This window comes from Hippichthys cyanospilos, chromosome 6, assembly GCF_059441005.1.
Source record: "Hippichthys cyanospilos isolate Australia breed blue-spotted pipefish chromosome 6, RoL_Hcya_1.0, whole genome shotgun sequence".
NCBI lineage: Eukaryota > Metazoa > Chordata > Actinopteri > Syngnathiformes > Syngnathidae > Hippichthys > Hippichthys cyanospilos.
The window spans coordinates 22,214,090-22,234,669 of record NC_142374.1 but is presented as its reverse complement, the minus strand read 5'-3'; the positions used below and the strand labels follow the sequence as shown (position 1 = coordinate 22,234,669).

At 40.7% G+C, this 20,580-nt stretch overlaps 1 protein-coding gene across 1 annotated transcript in view; it reads left to right on the top strand.

Moving 5' to 3' along the window:
• kcnq1.2 (potassium voltage-gated channel, KQT-like subfamily, member 1.2) overlaps positions 1–20,580 on the top strand; it is a 136,922-nt gene that overhangs the window by 27,688 nt on the left and 88,654 nt on the right. Inside the window, exons 12-15 of the mRNA XM_088416554.1 lie at positions 11–37; positions 1,122–1,175; positions 1,539–1,656; positions 3,692–3,760. Coding sequence (XP_088272680.1) covers positions 11–37; positions 1,122–1,175; positions 1,539–1,656; positions 3,692–3,760 — 268 coding nt within the window. The remainder of the gene's footprint in view (positions 1–10; positions 38–1,121; positions 1,176–1,538; positions 1,657–3,691; positions 3,761–20,580) is intronic.

Here is a 20,580-nt window from a genome sequence, read left to right as displayed (position 1 = left end):
TGCTCCACAGGAATTACAAGGATGTTCAATCAAACAGGTAAGTTTGCATCACCTGACACTCACTTTTACTGTCTATTTTCACCCTCTTGTTATGTTTGTGGGTCAAATTGACCCAAGCTAATGGTGAATTAATTTTTTTAGTACAAGTCTTTTACCTGGCTTTTGTAGAATCAACATATCAGTTTTCCTGAAGGCAGTTTTGTTACAATCCATTTTTATTTTTTGCAACTTTCGTCATGAATATGCAAAACCCGGGTCAAAATGACCCAGGAATATTATTGCTGTTTTTGTCACAAACTATTTTATAGTTAAAATTATTTTTTTTTAAATGTCCCCACAGAAATATTCCACAAAAATAAACGTAATACACAATTGTTATTTATCTGTTTTATATATGTGTGTATATATATATATATATATATATATATATATATATATATATATATATATATATATATATATATATATATATATATATACATTTTTTTTTTCCTAGAAGAATTATGGTTGCAGCGTCTTTGTCCTCTTTGTCTTTTTAATCTTCTGCTTTGCCAACAGCATTTCTTCATCGTCGTCCTTTCTATTTCATCGTAACTTTCATCGTCATTTGTCTTCATTGTATGCGTCTTTGCCTTTGGCTCGTCGTTTGTGGGCTTGAAGGTTTTCGCTGCCAGTCTTCATCTTTGTTGTCTTTTTCTCGGGCTGTCTTGTTCTTTGTGTGTCCTTGTCTTCATTTTCTCCTTCTTAGCCTTCTTGTCTCGGTTGTATAAATCATTATGTGGCCCGCCTCTTTCATGAAACCCAGACACTATTTTAATTAGACAAGCGGACTGGCAAGTCCTTTGTCCCCAAGTGGACAAACCCAGTGCCAAACAAACTGTAGTCCTGCCATGACCTGCTTTTTTTTTTTTTTCTTCCTCCATTCTGTGTCCTGCCAGCATAGCTTGGCCATCTTTAGCTCTGGTTGTCTGTCATGACTCCATAAATTAAAGTATTTACAAAATAAAAAAACAAAAAAAACGAATTTTGACACTCTTTTACACTTCTGAATGTACAATAAGTGTGTTTGATCCCACATTTTCGTCCTTCAATTGTCTGTTTTTTTATTAACTGGCACGCAGGACCTCGTCATCATTCTTGGTCGTCTTTCACTCTGAGCTGCCCTTCCTCTCCAGGTATTCATCACGTTCTTTTCATTATTTTTAATGAAACACATTGCCAAATTTTAAAAACATACATAAGACAAATAGACGGTCTTACATAGGGTGTTAGTACCTCAGTGGAGCTGTGTTATGTCACTGTATTCCCTTGAGATAAATTACTACTTTCCTATTTACCAAGAGTTTAGCACCCTCTTGTGGTGTCTTAGAGACTTACAAACAAGTCCGTTTCCAGTATTGCAAAAAAAAGAGTACAGTAAATCGTGTGTACCACCATTTTGATGTCTTGGTGCTGTATCACAACGCTAACGTCGTCACAAGATTTTTTTTAGCAAAAACAATACCAACAATCCCGTTCTTACACATTTTTATTTCCAGTGAAGAAGACACACAGCAACAGCATGTCCATTGACATCACTCGCGCTAGCAGCCTGACTGACGAGTTGGACTGCATGTGCGCTGATATTCCTCTCTCTGTGGTGACGGACAACACTCAGTGAGTCAATCCCCTTCGCTTTTGATTGCTCCACCACTTTTTGATTTATCATAACTCCCTAGTCTCTAATCTGGACATGATAATAACTGATAATAACTGATGATAGCGTGCAGTGTTGCCAACACATTTGTAGCTCAAGACACTAGCTTTCTAGCTAACTATCTGACTATCAAGCTAGCAAGCTTCCAACAATAAAACATTATAGTTGTGTTTTATCTATTTTCCCAAAAATAAAGGCCAAAAGTATGGGTGTATCCTATAAATGGTAACTTAAAAATTGGAATTTCTTTGTTGTTAACATGTTTGTTGTCAATGTTGGTAAAAAGTTGATGAAAGTTCCACATTACTTTTTTATCTATCTATCTATCTATCTATCTATCTATCTATCTATCTATCTATCTATCTATCTATCTATCTATCTATCTATCTATCTATCTATCTATCTATCTATCTATCTATCTATCTATCCATCTATCCATCATCCATCTATCTATCTATCTATCTATCTATCTATCTATCTATCTATCTATCTATCTATCTATCTATCTATCTGCTAGCTAGCTAACTAACTTTTTATCTCTATCTATCTATCTATCTATCTATCTATCTATCTATCTATCTATCTATCTATCTATCTATCTATCTATCTATCTATCTATCTATCTATCTATCTATCTATCTATCTATCTATCTATCTATCTGCTAGCTAGCTAACTAACTTTTTATCTCTATCTATCTATCTATCTATCTATCTATCTATCTATCTATCTATCTATCTATCTATCTATCTATCTATCTATCTATCTATATGCTGGGTAGCTAGCTAGCTATTTAGCTATCAAGCAATTTGCCTCGTTACTAGCTATTGAGCAATCAAAGCAACACATTATCATTTTGTTTCATTCATTTGCCTCAAAAGTAATGGATATGTAATATTGTCTTTGAAACTAATGTTAAAAACTTTATACTCTATAAGTGTCTGGAGGATTCCACACTTGTTCAATTTGTAGCCTGGTGGGGTTGGGGTAGCATGAAAATGTATTAAATCTAGCAGCAAAAGTGCTGAGATACAAAAAAAAAAAAAAAAGATGGCATAATGCATCCGGAATGGTCCGTTGCCACACAAAAGTACGACATCAATGATGTCATCACCTCTCGTTGACCTGACTCGAGTTTCTTGTGTTCTCCACAATGTCATTGCGACACTGACATTTTCATGGCTTCCTCCGAGAACACGCTGACTATAAGAATCTACAAAATAGACTCCGCATGCAATAGTGAAAGGTCGTAGACAACAATTCATCTCTGTTATGAAATAATAGTGCCGTTATATATTCTCTTTATATGCTGAACAGGCACTTGATGCAAATTCTGCTTGTATGGGTGGGGGTGGGGGTGGGGGGGGTCCACCCCCAGATCCATCACATGGAGGTGCGGTTGAATGTTTCTTCATCAAAATGAACAATCTTTTTTTTCTGATGGAATAGGAGAATCTCTTTGAATGTTCTAAACTTGTTTAAAAGGCGTCAAGGTTCTACTTGGACCCGAATTAAGTTGGCCCCATCCCAAAGCTTCATTATTAACTCTATCAGTCCCAAAGACGTATTTTTACGTTGTTTTTTTTTTGTTGTTGTTGTTTTTTTTTGTTTTTTTTTAAGTCAAGCCATTCAATCCAAGAAATAAAAAAAATCCCCCAAAAAGTACCGTATTTGTCGGACTATAAGCCTAAACTTTTTTCTCACGATTTGAGCCCTGCGACCTGAAGTCCAGTGCGGCTTATGTGCAGGTTTTTTTCCCACTCAATTTTTTTCTGATGAGGCTTATATACCAGTGTGCCTTATAGTCCGTAAAATACAGTGTTTGGGATTGAATGTCTTGACTTAAAAAAAATGTAAAAATTGAATTTTGGGATTGAATGAAGTTAACTTCATCTGTTCTCTACTTATTCATACCTCCCATTTTTTCTGCTCACAAGAACCATCCAGTGCCTGAAAAAGAAAAAGAGCGTCAAAGTGCTTGTTGTTTGTCTTTGCAGTCTTTTGACCTGCCCCTTTGTGGCTTCGGTCCAGGACTCTTTCTCCACTCACCACTTGAATTCCTCAAGGTACTGTACTGGTTCCTGTGCTATTCTTCGTCTCCTTCTCTTTACCTCTTCCTTCCTTCCTTCCTTCCTTCCCTTCTTCTTCTACCCTTTGCCCTCTCTTCCAGCTAAGAGGGTCGTTTTGACATACCATCGGTGGTCACAGCAAAAGCCCGTTTTTTTTTTTTCTGGTCTTTTGTATGTGATTGAATATTTGTGGCTTTTTTGTGGGTGTTTCCTCTATCAAAAATTTGGAGGGTTCCAAATGAGCCAATTATGTACATTGGTGTCATTCCTAAAATGTTGAACGACACATTGCTGATTGTTGACTGAATGATTGGTGTAGAAACATAATTGGAAAAAAATAGCAAAAACAACAGCACTTCAACAAATATTTAGTAAAAATACGGGTGTGTTTTCCCCCAAAGAATTATGATGGCGGAGATTGAGATTTTTTTTTAAAAAATTTTTTACTAGTCCAATATAAATGAATATCATACATTATAAATCCATACAATTTATGAAATAGTTGGAAAAATAGCTGAGGTATGCATTTTAATTTTACAATTTTGGCAGTTCACCCCCCCCACCTCCGTCTCTGGTCACCTCTGGAATTTTCATCCTTTGAAAAAAGCATCCTTTTGTACTTCTGTACTCTTATCTTTGACTTTGCAAAGTAGTTTTTTTTTTTTGAATAATCATACACACATATAGAAAGACATGTGTACAGGGTTCCAGCCATGTTGTTTTTAGGGAGGGATCCTTTATGTAAATTAGGGACTCCTAAAATCAAATAAAAAAAAGGGGGTTCGGAGGGGCTGCTTCAGATGGCAGTAGAATTGACCTTGTGCAGTCCTTCTCCGTTCTCCTCATGCATAAGAAAATGTCCAACAGGTGAACCTAACATCTAAACCTGTTTGACCTTTGACACCGAGGAGTTACAGGGTACAGGTGAGGTAGGGCCTGATGCTGCTCCCTTGTAAATTTCAAAATTACTGACACACAGAAATCAGTAGATGGCCGCAATGCACCCCAGTTTGTTAGTCCACCGGGGAAACGCGACTTCACTTTTTTAAACCTACCTTTGTTTTACTGTTGATTAAAACACAATAAGGCATAAGCAAGCTTTTTTTCCGAGTGAAAAAAAATAGTCCATGCTTTCATTTGGTAGATGTTTTATATGTAATCATTGAGCACAATATACCGCGGTTGTTGAAAGAGTCAAAACGCTTGAAAATAGATGGTTGAGTTAACCACCATATCCAGTCAGAACCGTCTCCCCGGACCTAAAAAGACGAAGAACCCCCGCCTTCCTGAAAACGTGGCATCGCCATTGTGACATGATTTGCGGATGCGTGCGTTTCAAGTGGGCGTCCGGAGACAGTGCGCGCCTGTGTCCCGCTCGGCTCGTAAGTCAGCTTTAACGACCCGGCTCGGACCCGAGCCATGCGGGGCACTCCCAAAACGCCCGCCTCCTTCCGGCCCCGGTCGTCACGCCATCCAGGACAACGCTGTCATTTCGGATCTCCACCCTCACTGCTCGTCACGTGCACGAGTTGGAGAGTTCTGCTGTTTGTTTGGATTTTGAGAGTGTTACTTTGCGGCTGTGTGGGAGGAGTGTTTTTTTTTTTTTTTTTTTTTTCTGTCATATGTGTGAGAAGCGTCAGCATAGTCATCAGTGGTTCTCTGCGGAGGAAGTGGTGCGGGCTAGCGTATGCGTGCAATCCGCCCCTAAAAACGCTTGCACAAAGCTTCAAATGACATGGATGCTTGAAAGACTGTTACCACCACCTAGGAAGTCTGCTTGTGTGTGTGTGTGTGTGTTTTCAGTGTGTAGGTGTGAACAGGAATAGGCAGATACCCAGTTTGGCCTTACGACTCTATTTTACTGTCGATTATCGCTACCACTGTAATCAAGGGAGTTTTATTGTCATATACATAGAAATATCACACATTGAAATTCTTATTCTGTCCACTTCCCCGTGCAGATTACATTCCATAATCGAGCAAATAATAAAGTAGGCAATAAAAAAAGTAATTGCAAGGAAATTTGTATTCAAGGGAGTTTTATTGTCATAGACATAGAAATATCACACATTGAAATTCTTATTCTATCCACTTCCCCGTGCAGATTACATTCCATAATCGAGCAAATAATAAAGTAGGCAATAAAAAAAGTAATTGCAAGGAAATTTGTATTCAAGGGAGTTTTATTGTCATATACATAGAAATATCACACATTGAAATTCTTATTCTTTCCACTTCCCCGTGCAGATTACATTCCATAATTGAGCAATTAATAAAGTAGGCAATAAAAAAAGTAATTGCAAGGAAATTTGTATTCAAGGGAGTTTTATTGTCATAGACATAGAAATATCACACATTGAAATTCTTATTCTATCCACTTCCCCGTGCAGATTACATTCCATAATCGAGCAATAATAAAGTAGGCAATAAAAAAAGTAATTGCAAAGAAATTCTCTTTTTTTTAATATAGAGGTCATAATGTATAAACACTTTCTTTTTTCATCTTTCCTTTTTATATTCTGTTCTTTGTTTCTACTTTGCTCCTCTTCTTCTGATCTTCTCCCACTCATTGTTGTTCTTCTTCTCTATTCTTTTTATTTTCCCCTTTCAATACTTAATTCCTTCTTCTTGCACTTCTTTTCCTCCCTCTTCTACTTATCTTTATGCTTCCCTATTTTTCTTCATTTTTATACCTCGTTTTTTCTTCATCTTCTTTCCTTCTACTTATTTTTTATCCTTCCCACCTCCTCTTCTGCTCTTCTCCTTTCCTTGTTCTTCTACTTCTCTATTCTTTTTATTTTGTATTTATTTATTAATATATATATATATATATATATATATATATATATATATATATATATATATATATATATATATATATATATATATATATTTATAAAATTGATATATATAAATATAAAAATAATATATTTTTATTTATTTTAGTTTTTTTCCTTCTCCTTGTTTCCTTCATCTCAATACATTCGTCTCTTTCCTTTCCTCTCAATTTCTTCTTCTCTTTCCCTTTCTTCTTCATCTTCCCTTATTTTTGTTTCTTTTCTATTCGTTGTTCTTATTTTTTTACAGTCTACGGTAGTTGCCAGGCCTCAGTCACTATCCTAAACGTCTTCCACCACGTCTTTCCCCAAAGCGTATTTGGCACCGATTCCACGTCTGCCGTCCCGTGACCTGAGGCGGCCGGTCCCTCTTCCTCCTCCTCCTTCGACCTGCAAAGGCCTGGCCGGCCCACCTGCGGGCAGCTCTTGATTAGTTCCCAAGCTGACCGGAGATAAATAATGAAAAGGCAGGGCAGCGGCGCCACGGGAGGGGATGGTGGCCGAGACGCATGCATCACGGCCCCCGGCCTCTTGAAGCGGGGGGCCCCCTCTGCCGAGCAACTGGCGCCTTTTGTCCGGCCGTTGCTGCGAACAAATTGACTTTTTGTCCGGGTGGCCTCTGTATGCTTGTCTTGTACACTGTACTGTGATATCCACGGCACGGCGGGGGCGGTGCCAGCATGCGGCGTTCCATCCACAGCACAATATGCGTCCGGGAGTCTTTACAAACCGGCTTCGCTGTCTGCTTCCACGAATGCTTGCGACGCAGCAAGCGTCTACTGTATATTCATTACGCTTTTGAGAGGGAATCGGGGTAACAAAAATCGACCGCAGCCGTTTACCTCCTTGGCCGGGCATGCTCGGAACCTTTTAAGTTACAATGGCCAGCACGGTTGGCTAACGCACTTGTTCTGGGGGTACGTGAAGGCACTTGAGGTCCTGAAGTGCAGATGCATCAGTCTGGCCTGAGGTTTAGGGAGTATGTGAGATTTTAACAAGGTTTTTTCAGATATCAGCAAATCTATTGAATCAGCTCATCTATTGAATACTTTTTCTTTTGTTTTTTAACAGGAACAGTGCCGTATTTTCCGCACTATAAGGCACACCTAAAAGCCTGAATTTTTTTAAAAAGCTGATTGTGCGCCTTATAATCAGGTGCGCCTTATATATGGATGAATATTGAGATTGGGATTGATAGATGGGGAATGAACTGATAAAGTAAGTGTTACCTGTTTCTTTTGTGTGTTTACAGTTGAACAAGGTTGCTCATATTGACATTAAGTCATTATGCTATTGAGAGTTTAGTTATTGAGTTATTATTGTTATTACTTTGAGTATTACTATATTGTGATTGAAAACGTTTGAAAATACATCATTCATTGAGGGTGCACTTTATAATCCGGTGCGCCTTATAGTGCAGAAACACCGTACATTTCTCTTTTCAAAACGAGAGCAAATCAAATGGAAGATGAAGAAGCATTTTGCAAAATATGGCGAAACATTGCAAGCCTTTATTTCATTGAGGTTAATATGGATGCACATTAGCAGATTTTTAAAAAAAAATCCGCTGTTCCTGTTTTGCCATTGAATGCATTCAATTCACAACACATATTTATTTACGTCTTTACTTTTCTGTCAGGTACGGTGCATATAATGATGCCATGTCATTACGCTGACAACCGCCCAAATTTAAGCACCAGGCTCATTTCTAATTGGAACGAACCCAAACTTGGCATAGATGTTGCCCTGTCCCTGTGGGGTGTGTCCCTCCCCCCGGCTCGCCCCTCCCTGACATTAGCGCAGACACCTGGATAAATACACTCCATCTTCTGACCTGGCCTCCCGGTGGATGAAAAGTGCAGTGTGCGGCAGCGCCCGAGCGGCCTGTTTGTACAGGCCGACGGCGAAGGTTTCCTCCGCTCTGCTTTTGGCCCGGCCGCAGGATTTCACGCCATTTGATGTGGATTTGGAGGCCGGTTGATCGGAAGGGTGGCGGGCGACGTGAGCACAAGGAGGAGGGGGGGGTTTATTCAGGTGTGGCGACACCCGACCTCTGATGTCGCGTCCGTCGGCGGCCAGGTGCCGGAGCTGGCTCAGAAAGCCCCCTCTGTTGTTCCGGCCCTGGAGATGAATAGGGGGCCTGTTGGCAGAGCTGGTTTGTTGGGGGCAGGGCTTACAAGGCCACGCCCCCTTGCAAATGTCAAAATGGGGATACGGAACATGTTAGCTTGTTAACCTGCTAGGGAGGAGCGAAAACTTTTGACAAAATTTAACCCTTGTGGCGTTACTTTACAAATGATGGAAATTCCTTTGATTTCTTTAAGATATAAAAGAATCAATGGGAAAAATCTCTAGGGAGCTGAAATTTCCATCAAAACTTATCAAAATACAACGATTTTGACATTTCTATGTGATTGCAGCTGGACGTGCGAGATTTTGTGTACAAAAATAATAATTGTCCAAATTTTGGGCCATATAAAACCGTTATAATTACAATTTTTGAGATGCATTTGAATAGGATTTATGACATTGACTTTCCTGCGATTTCCTGTGATTTTTCCAATGTTCTGTTGAGCGGTGGTCAAACTATTTCAGCGAACAAAAAATTCTTTATTGACTTGTGTTTCACCTCAAGACTGTAGGTGGCGGTAGAGACCAGATAAGTGTCATCATCACTTCACAGGCGACAAAGACAGACCATACTATTTTTCATTTTTTTTTGTGGGTGTTAATAAATGTAACCTGCATATGTATGGATAGAACTGATGCCTTGAACCGACGTGACCTTAAAATCAAAGTTACTGATCTAAAGTCATGAAACTACAAGGTTAAAGTTGCAATATTATATTTTATGTCCACTGTAGAAGACATTTGGTTTTGGTTTGTTTCTTTTGACTCATTGGATGTACAAAGTCACATGATGTCTCATGTGTTTGGCTGATACGCAATTCACACTTTGCTGTCTTGCCGAGACAAAATTGACACAACATTGGACGTAAATTATTAAATAATAAATATAATTATTATTATAAGTAATAGTCTCAGGAGGATATAAGTACACTCCATATTATATCCCTTACTAGGTCCCTCATATGTTTCTTGATGATTTTTTTTTATTAATATTATTGCTCAATTTGTATTCGGGGCAATAAATTGTGTGCTTTATTTTTAACTTTAGTGTGTGTGATTAGCAGTGTCATATATATATATATATATATATATATATATATATATATATATATATATATATATATATATATATATATATATATATATATATTTGTGTCAAGTATTTTCAAGATGAGGGTATTTAACCGTATTCTTCTCTTATTCTCTCTCTTATTGTTCTTGTTTAACCTCATACTTTTTTTTTGACAAATACCACCTTTGGTTTTAAAATATGTTATATGTTTTTACAATTTCCATTTATTTTATTTATACACTCAGCTTCCTTCACAGTAAGCCAGGCAATACATTTTTTTTTTTTTAATTTCCATTCCTCTTCTTACTTTTCACACACACAAAAATAGGGGTCTATTTCCATAAGATTAACCAGCATAATCCAAATTTTTTTCATATAATATGTCAAATAATACATGTCAACCATGTTTTTTTTTTGTTTGTTTGTTTTATACTGTCATACATTACGTCAGTGCACTGGAAAATCAAGACATAAATAAATAGCTTCAACTCACCTGTGATACTCTAAAATATGTTTTTGTTACCTTCATATATTGTGTAATATAACCGGGGCATATTAAATAAAAATCACTAATTGATAGAAAGTGGAGAGCCGTTCAGAGTGTAAATGAGATGACTTCTTTTTTCGACCAGCAGGACGCGCTATTGCAACATCGCTCCTCTTGAGGCTCCTCACGTAACCCCTTTTGTTTTTAGGCCTTTTTTTTTTCTTTTTTTTTTTCAAGTCGAGATACCATCATTCGTGTTCTTGTTTCAACCCACAATAAGAAGAATATGTTAAGAGTACTGTTTAGATTAAATGGAAATGTCCTTGTAGAGTTTTTTTGTTTTTTTTTCGGTGTCCAAAAGTCAGGCGTGTCTTGGCGCCGGGTCCATCTCACACTAAGCATTAGCGAGCGACGTGGCCATGCTCATTGTCATATTTGGAGCCCGCTTTTCCATCCTGCTGCGAGGAGGGAAGCAGAAAAAGAAAATAATCAAGGAAACCACACTTTTCCCTCTCTATCAAAAGCTGTGTTTTTCTTTGCGTGCACGGCCTTTGCGGCGGACGCCGAACAAAACGTTGCGGTCGCCGGGCTAACAGGAACTTGATATGTTTTTTTTTTTTTTAAATCTGCAGCAAACTTAAGTCAGAGCAGAGTGTGTGTGCAGGAGAAATATGTGCATTGATAAATAATCTTTTAGCGGTATTCTTTGTATTATTTTGCCGCATTGTCTCTCACCTTGCGGCAGGCCGCAGCGTCATTTTCAGGAAACGCTATGTTGGGAAGTGTGTATGCGTGTGTGTGTGTGTGTGTGTGTGTGTGTGTGTGTGTGTGTGTGTGTGTGTGTGTGTGTGTGCGTTTTAGCCTCTGTTTACGGGAAGCCAGCCTATCTGCAGCCAGGGATGAGTGGATATGTGGATGGATGACGTGACGTGAAGCCTGCTTTGTTATTTTGCTTTCAGTAAGTGTGTATTGTGTGTGTATGTGTGTTTACTATATATTAGTGAAGGGAAAACGAAGCCTCATGAACCACTTGTGATTTTTTTTCCCCCATCTAGATCAGTGCTCGTGATTTGAATGTAAAGAGTAACGCAATGGCTTTGTGTTATATTTCAACTGCGTTTTTAAACCAAGAGTGCCACCTAGGGGAGCAAAAAAATATCAAAAGTGCTTCATGAGGCTTCATTTCCCTATTAGTACTATTTGATGGGGAAATAGTACTGATTTTTTTTTTTTTTGCCCCTCTAGGTGGCACTCTGGGATTATACTTGCTTTGTAAATTATATACAGTATATCGTATTTTTTGGAATATAAGGCGCACCAGTATATAAGGGACAGCAGCAAAAATTGAGCAAAAAATAAATAAATTCACGGATAAACTATACTGGATTACAAACCGCAGGTCATAACATCAGATATTTATGCAAAAATATGGTGTATGGAAGATGTCTACACCCATAAAATACTTTTACTTAAATAGCACTTCAAATTTGAAATCAATACTTCAACAGCATCTTCTTTTTCTCCCTTTTTTGATAGATTACTTTAGTGAACATAAAAACACATTGCACATATTGATTACTTCAGTACTTAATTAGTATCAGCTATTTTTACATCCTTCTTAAGCCAAATACTTTTATATAATATAAATAAGTACCTGGGATTGATTGTCTGGACTCTCAAAAAAGAAAAAAAGAAAATGATCTCTTTGGGATTGAATGAGTTCATACAAAAAATACTCCTGGTCTCCTCATATCAGAGATTTTCCCCCAAAGTATCTCGAATTTATCTCCCTCGAAAAATAGTGTTTTTCTGCTTGAAGACGTAAAAACGTAATCGTTGTTGTGTTACTTTTTGAGCTTTAAAAGACCACCCAAATGACTTTTATTTTAGCTCTTGAGTAACTTCTTAATCCCCTCTGTCATTCCGTTTTGAGCGGATTAGGTTCATGCACAAGGCCTCTACTCATTCTAGCCGATTGCTTATGACAGGCCCTTACGCAGACACCTCCACTGCCACGAACAATTACTTAAAAGACGCAAGAGTGGGCCGCAATCGGGCTGACCTGTGAGTGATGGGGGCGGGGGGGGGGGGGGGGGTCACTGGTCGAGGGACAGGGGCTAAAAGCCACTTTTGTAGCCACTGGGATACATTGAGGAAAGAGAACCAGCCCACTGCTAATTCCTGGGGATGTTTGAGAAAAAAAAAGAAAAAAAAAAGAATTGCTGTTTTGTTTTCCTCTCAAGCAACACTTGGAACCAATCTGGAGTTTCATGGGCGAATGACTGTTGACAATTTGAATCAAGGAAAGATAAACTGAAGGTGCAATTTGTGAGCAGATCTGGACATGGTTGTGTAACTTTGCATTCCAGTGCTGTAGGGGGCAGAGAGTTTTGAGAAAGCTAGCGCAACGGAGGCGTCGAACCGGCCGGTCCAGTCATTCTCAAATTGGAGTACGTGAATGCACCTCGGGGGGTATGTGAGATTGTAACAGGGTTTCTGCAGGTATCAGCAAATCTAATTTTATGCTTCGTACTTTCAGGCGTGATTCAAGGCTTGCCCGGGGGTCAAATGCGGCTCAAGTTCAGATTTCTGAGTTTAGTTTCCGAGTCTGAGTGACATTCCTTTCCTACAAGTGTAGTTTCGGAGTCTAGATTTCCGAGTTGTTATGATGGAGGTTTTTATATAAAGACTTTGTACTTAGGGTCCAAATTTTATCCTTACGTAACATTTATGATGGATTTAGGGGGGGGGCATGGTGAGCAGAGAGTGAAATTAGGGTGGGGTAAATGCCTAGGGGCAAACGTTACCCCTAATCTTTAAAAGTCATGAAAAAATATCTTACCGTAAATCAGTACTTCGCAATTATATTTTCACCACTAGGAAATAGACCCCCCACTCGACGTGCTGATTATAAATAAGATTATTCCTGTATCTATAAAAACCGCCCCACTGTTTGAGAAGCACCGCCATAAACGACAAAAGATGATATTGACACCACCGATTGTCAGATTTTATAAGTTGATTTTAAACCTTTTAAACGAGTAATATGGACAAAAATGCCTCGTACACTACTATTTTGAAATCGGCAGATTTTTCACGCAACTGTTGCTCCCGCCTTCCGATACGAAGAACACAACCTTGTTCTGAAATCACATTCAATCACCAGTTCAGGATGCTAAAAACGACTTAATTACGTTAAAAAAATAGCACCGGTTCCCAGTGTTTACCAGTAGCTAAGCTGCGTCTAGCATAAATCAGCCGCTAGCTAGCAGTGCTCCATTTAGGCTGGCTTGATAGATTTTATGGCTTTGCAGCATTTGATGCTAACAGCCTGACACAGTTGCTACTGATCGCTTTTCAAAAATTCATGCTAACGCTAATGCGCTTTTTCAGATGGCAAATTCATCTCATTGATCAGTGCTTCTCAAATAGTGGGGCAGGCCCCCCTGGGGGGGCGCGGATGATCCCAGGAAAAAGGCTTTGTTTTTGTCATGTGGAATGTAATTGCAATAACGTAATAATTTTCATCATTTTCTTTTAGTTTCAGGCACTTTGGTGCACTAGCTTCTTTTTTTCCATTTTAGACTAAGCTATAACCTGTATGAACACGATAAAAGTAATTAACAGTGGTTGAAAGTTGATTTATATTGCGTTTATATTGGGCCTGGCAAAATATAGTTGAGAAACACCGTCATAGATCAAGATTCATGGAGATTTTGAGGAATCATTATTCAGTGGGAATGCGTTATCTGGTCTTATTGAATATTTGATTACATTTTTTGTAGGATAGGCGAATATCCAAAATACTTGATAGCTGCGTACCTATCTTGAAATAAACTTAAATGTGTTTCCAGACTTTTGATTGGTGCCCTGCTAAGTCCCAGCCGCCTCCTGCGTGTCGTGGAAACCATAACGCAGCTGCAGCAGCGCAGTCTGACTTATTGCGTTTAATCCATCTAATTGTTGAGTTTCATAGAGTAGGACCCAGTCTGCCTCGGAACTAATTCTGTCTGGGTATTCTATTTAATTCGCCACACTGGGCCTTAAGCTCTTCTAAAGGCAGGCTGCACCCTTTACCCCCCCTCGCAACTTCACCCTTTTAAGAATATAAACCCCTTATCTTCTCCATCGCCGTCCAAGAAGAGCATGAAGGTGCAGGAGAGTGGTTCTCTCAAGGTTGCAAATAATGTCCGAAAGAAACGAGGCGAAGCATCAAGTGGATCGAAAACTGAACCGGACGCGGTCGAGCAATGTCACATGCGCGGAATTTAAACGAACTTTAGTCCTTAGAATCCTAAAAAAATGTGAATTGTTTCATCCAAAACAATGTGACTAACAGCGGGGCTCGGAAGTTGGGGGGTCTGATTGGTCAGTTGGTTGCGTGGCAGAACGGTGATAATCCACAGCGGTAAATCCCATGCGTTTAGTCAAATTATTCCCGGCCCTTAAGGCTCCTATTGTGGCCGTCGGCGGGTGTGCTGCTGTCTGAGCCCCCCGTGGGGAAAACAATGCCGCCATTCAAGACCGCTCGCCGCTGCTTGACGCGCAACTTCAGGTGCGAAGCTGCTGGCTTATATTAAATGACCTCTGAGGTGACCTTTAAAGGGTTTGTGAAGGAGGGGGTCAAGGAAAGAAACAGTAAGTATTTGTCAGGGAGGCTAAATAAAAGAAAGTACTTTCATCGTGTCAAATTTAAGGGAGATTGAAAAAAAAATTTTGTCATTAGACCTGCACAAGGCATCAAAATTTCACTTAACGGCTCAAACTTATCAAGAAACATACAAAGATGAGGCTCAACAATAGCAGACGGGACAGAAAGACTTGTTTGTACTTGATAAGAAGCGCCTGAGATCTTAGGCGAGAGAAGAAAAACATAGGGTTGGAGAAGGAAAAAAAAGACGGGGTCTCGTTCCCCATTGTTGGCCATAGTATAAGCCTAGAAAAAAAACCTCGCACATGCCAAATCGACATCACCAATCTTGTCATCTCTAGAATTTCACGATAAATCAGTCATCCATCAACTCTAAAAGGGAGGATGTCTTTTACGAGGATTCCAATAATGTAGATGTCCTCCACGTCCTCTGTGCACAAGATCAATTGGCACACCATCTTCCATATGTTGAGGAATCCATGGGTTATCCGGTAGTAATTGGACTTGGACTTGGACTTTCACTTATATAGCGCTTTTCTACCGTAGCAATTTTCCCAGAGGGGCAAGAAGGCCCTACCCGCTCTTCTCGTTGAGATAACCCACCGGACCCAATCCATGGTTAGACTTCTGTGAGAAAAATACTGCAGGACATTTTGTTGCGAGCCAAACAGAAAGAAAAAGAGTCAGTGAATTTTATGTATTCACATCATGACCGACTAAATACCTTACTTAATTCCCTTTCCGAGCTGCCTTTTGTTGACTGAGAACTCCAAACTAACCTTAAAGATCAGGGAGCAAAGATTTCATCCCTGAACCGATCTGTCAGTAGTACAGCTGCACAGTATCACACCCCTTTTCGCCTGCCACCAACAACCCCCCCGAGCCTCCTGGGTCGGCCGGCCCGGTGGACAACTTACTCAAAGCGTTGATTAGCCGCACCGTGCACTGGCGTCAAGAAAGGCTAACTCCAGTTCTCCCTTGTGAAGAGACTTGGAATGACACCTTCACTCCACTCGCTACTCCATCATGTGCATTTTTGAGTGAACGTACGGTTTTATCGGGCCAGTTCTCTCACTCTGCTTGCAGAGAAAAGAAAAATACTTAGCGGACGTCTGCTTTCAACTCTGCGTCCGTGTAAATGCGCCATAGGGAATTTTTTTGGCTCCCGTCGCTGCCAAATGGAATCTGTTTTCCCCGCAGCTGCACGACTGCGGAGAAAAGACACAATGTGTGTCGTAACCTGCTACAGTCAACTCAACCTTGGCTCACCTCGCTACCTGGAGCAAAGAGATGTTACCGAGACCGAGGTCGGCGACACTTAACCGAGCCCAGCCAAATTTCTCTTTCAAGACTTTATTATCCACCCTGCCAGGAAGGTTATCTTGTCATTACCGCTTATGTGTGCGTAGGGTTAGGGTTAAGAAAAGACGAACAAACCCGTTACCTGCTTTATGTCCTTCAGTTCACCCTCAGGACCCTTCAGACTTGGAGGTTGACATACTCCAGGTCAATATTTGTTGTATGCATAAACAAACTGTCTGCAGACTTGCAAATTCACCAACGATGAAGTTTGAATCATTTAAGTCTGACATGTCACTCAGCACATATGTCAGCCTCCGTCACCTCCGCTTCTCAAGCAGGTAGAAATTCCGCCTTGTTTGTTCAGCCCGAGCGTATGCAGAAGTTATGTTCTTGCTCAGCTTCACACTTACGCAGTCGGACCTTTTCGCACCCGGATGCCTGCCAGCGTAGCGTTCAGGTCCGGCCTCTGCTGACGTCACGGCGGGGTTTGAGGAAGGAGTGGAGTTTCCCAGGCGTCCGCCGATTCAAAGCTGTCAACAAGTGGCCACGAGCCATCGTATGATTCAGCTGGAGAGCATTCAAGCAGTGCGAAAGGAAATGAAGTATGGATTGAAGGGCGCGTAATTGAGCACCGGTTCTGGACTTGTCCTTTATCCCATACGGATTATCTGCGACTGTAATGGAAAACGTTGACGGTCAATAGACATCTTCTTGATGCTTATTGCTGACAACTCTTTGGAATATTTCTTTGCTAACCGCATGATGACCTGGTGTTCATTAGTAACGTTGTGTATTATGGAGACAATATTGGAATGGCGCAACTTGCCATTGAGGTTTATGCATTGGGAATATTGGTTGGCATATTGCACTACTTACAGTATAGTACTTGGTCAATTGTGTTTCCAGACTTGTTGATATTGTGCGGGTTCTGGTCAATCACTTATGTCCTCTGTGTGTGATTGTCAGGTTTATTGGGCGTGAATGTGAGTGTGTATAATTGTTTGTCGCATCTTGACCAAAGTTATCTGAGAAGGAATCCCAACACCCGTAATTCTCTATCCCACTGTGGGGTCAGTGTTGCAAAGGTAGCAAACGTTGAATTTTTGTCGGGGCTTGCCCAAAATCTCAAACTTAAGAATTTCTTAGGAATGTTTGGCTAACATTTGCCATCCTGACGTGAACGTGCAGTTGCTACTGTTGCCAAGACTCACAAACATTCACCCCTCAGTCGGATAGGGGTTTGATGACAATAAAGCCCCTATCCCACCGCAGGGCAAGTGTCAACAAGGGTAGCGGCTCGTTTGGTCTCATCAGGGTTTATTCAGGGCTGCCTGCGGCTGCCAAACAGTCGCCAGATGTTTGCCCGTACTGCTCGTGTCACAAGGAAGTTTTGAACCGTCAAAATGTCCTCTCGACAAGAGCGACCAGGCGAAGATCCGAGGACCGTATGGTGACTCCCGATGGCCTCAGGGCTTCAAGGAAAATATTCTTAGAAGTGGGCTTTCTGTTTTTTGTAATCAGACCAGAAGAGCTGGGAATTCTGCTGGCACATCGAGAAATGGAGTTTAGCGATAAGGTCAAAAGTGAAGATGTGATTTGAGCCATTCGGAGAAAACTACAAAAACCTGTGGAGTATAAGGTCACCTAGTAGCCTCACCAGTTTTGAACATGTTCAAAATTTCCTTGTGATCACAGCGGTACAGGCAAAGGTCCGGTCTGATGAATGCTGGAGGCCCCGAATGAACCCAGACGAGATCAGAAGAGCTGCTACCCTAGCCGACACTCACGAATATTCATAGGGACTTAAGCGTTATAGAAAACGGACCTCATACCCACCTCACCTAATGCTAAGTTTGACTTAGCCTCGTTTTGAGTCCTAGTCCTAGTCCATTTCTTGTTTTTAGCCTCCTCGGGAATAAAACCTGCCTCCTTGCTGAAAAGTAAATAATAGAAACCCTCATTGTCCTTCATTGTTCTTTCAGCGTGTCTCTTTGCAGTTTCCCGTGGGTACCATTCCGAAGTAGAAAACCAAAAGTAATTCACGGAAAAGTGGCACGAACTATGACAGATGTCTTGGTTGAGATATAATTGAAAATCAGTAGGGTCCAGGCCTTTACGCGGTGCGGTTTTCTCCTAAATATCGGTTACAAAGTGCAAATTCACACAACCGGAACACGTAACAGTGCTTCATTCATCATCGTCTTCAACCAATCCCGATTCATCACATGAATCATTTTTAGTGTGAGGTTGCTCATACCGTCTCCGAGGTTCACCGAGGTCACCCCGGGGAATTCGAGGCAGCGTATGAAAAACAAGCTCTCCTCCGTCGTCGGTCCTAATGTCGCGATCGGGTTAGTTTGGCTCATCGGGTGCCCGCGGCTTGACCCGTGTACGCAAAGCCGCTATCTCCAACACATCTGTGCTTAGTTAGACCAAGGCTGTGTTTTAGACCTATTATAGTCGAGGAGACAACACGGCCTGACTGCTACTCTGACCACTCACCCTTGTCTGACTTGCGCATGCGGTCGGTCGCTATGGCGACCCGCTGAAAGGACCGCTTCCCGAGACTATGTTGCGTTTGACGCTTGGCAGGGCGATTGTAACCTAGATATTATTTTTAGTCCGTCAGAAAGAGTCTCAGCGTGCGCCGTCTTGCAGCTGGCTGAGAGGCTTTCAGAATTTTTCAAACATCAAGGAAAGGCTCCTAGGTTTGGATTTATGCACTCCGAAGGGCCCAGACATCTGTCAGCCAACGCCAAGTCATTGAAGTCCTCGGCAGACGTGATGGCATGTAGAAAGCTTCTCTGTTTGCGGCGGGGTTGTCCCTCGTCCATCTGTGGCCTTTTATTGCCTTTCTGGCTCTCGTTCTAATAAAGGTCTGACAGGCTGAGCGTGAAGGTCATGGTTATTAAATGCATTCGATGGTAAAGTCGACAGCCGCAGCTGCGCGAGGCGAAAGTGATGGGTTGGTGTGTGTCAAGGGGGGAGGCGTTGGGGGGAGGCAAACAATGTTTTTTCTTTTTCTTTTAGCCACCTGGTTTGCTGAGGGGGGACCTCACTTTTTTTTTGTGATAAATGAGCAAAAAGGCGATGAAGATTAACCAGCGAGCGAGCTCATGACCAAAATTGAAGTTTGCGCTCAGGATAAGTCAGAAGATGTGTGTGTTGGTCGTACACCTGCTGCTTCTCCAACTCTGTTTGAGCTTCTGTGTCCAAGGCTGCAAGAACTCCGACACATGTAGACACAAATGCAGGGTCAATCCCTTTTTGATTAATGGGAACTTTTTGCAAATCCTCCTCTGGTATTGGCTTCATAGAGTTAACCAATGCCAGACCAGAACTTATACATCACTGGTGTTAGGATTCAGTCCTTTTTTTTTTGTTCCCAAAGGACTGTTCAAATAAGAAAGTAGCAAAGTTAGCCATTTAAATCTTAGACCGTTAAAATGACAACCTTCAGGACGTCCAACAAACACCAAATTGTTTGAGTCCCTAACGTCGTTCCAAGTTGTGGTAATCAACACATTACCCAAAGATAAAGCGCAAACATCAAGATTTTTGAAAATGTTTCAAAAGCAAACGTCTGTTCTTCACAAATGTCTTCTGAGTTTTAAGCCTTGAGTCATGCTATAAGTAAAACAGTGATGTAATACGATGACTTAGCGTCGTAACCACGTGAGGCATCACAACAAGCGATTTTAAACAAAACAAACTAAATGTAGTTAAGCTTAGTGTTTTAGTTTGTTATCGACTAAATCTTTTGGTACATCATATAAATGTTGACCTAGAAAATACCAGAATTTTACCCAAAAAAGGCGCATCCTATATTTGGGGGATTAGGATGTTTTTGTTGCGTTAAACTGGCTAAAATTGTGCAAAAAATTACAAAGAGAAATGGACCATTATCACCTAAAGCACTGGTGTCAAAGTCAAGGCCCGGGGGCCAGATCCGGCCCGCCACCTCACTTTTTGTGGCCCTTGAAATGCTGATGTGACTTCAGGTTTCTGATTAAAATACCAAAATTGCAAGTTGTCTTTAACTTTTAAAAATTTGGGGGAAGAAAAACAAACATTTTCTTATTCTCCAAATCTCTTTTGAACAGTTTTTGCCGGCTTCTGATATCAAATCTTGGTAAATGTGTGATCAACACACTTAAAATGTATTTGAATTCACAGTCATTCCGGCCCTTTGACAGAAACTATCACTACAGTGCGGCCCAAAATAAAAATTTGTTTGACACCACTGACCTAAAGGACTTCTCAAACATGAGCGTTCAAATGCAACGGTTTCAAGCTAATTTTGTGTCTTTATATTTTTCTGAAAACGTGTCACAATCA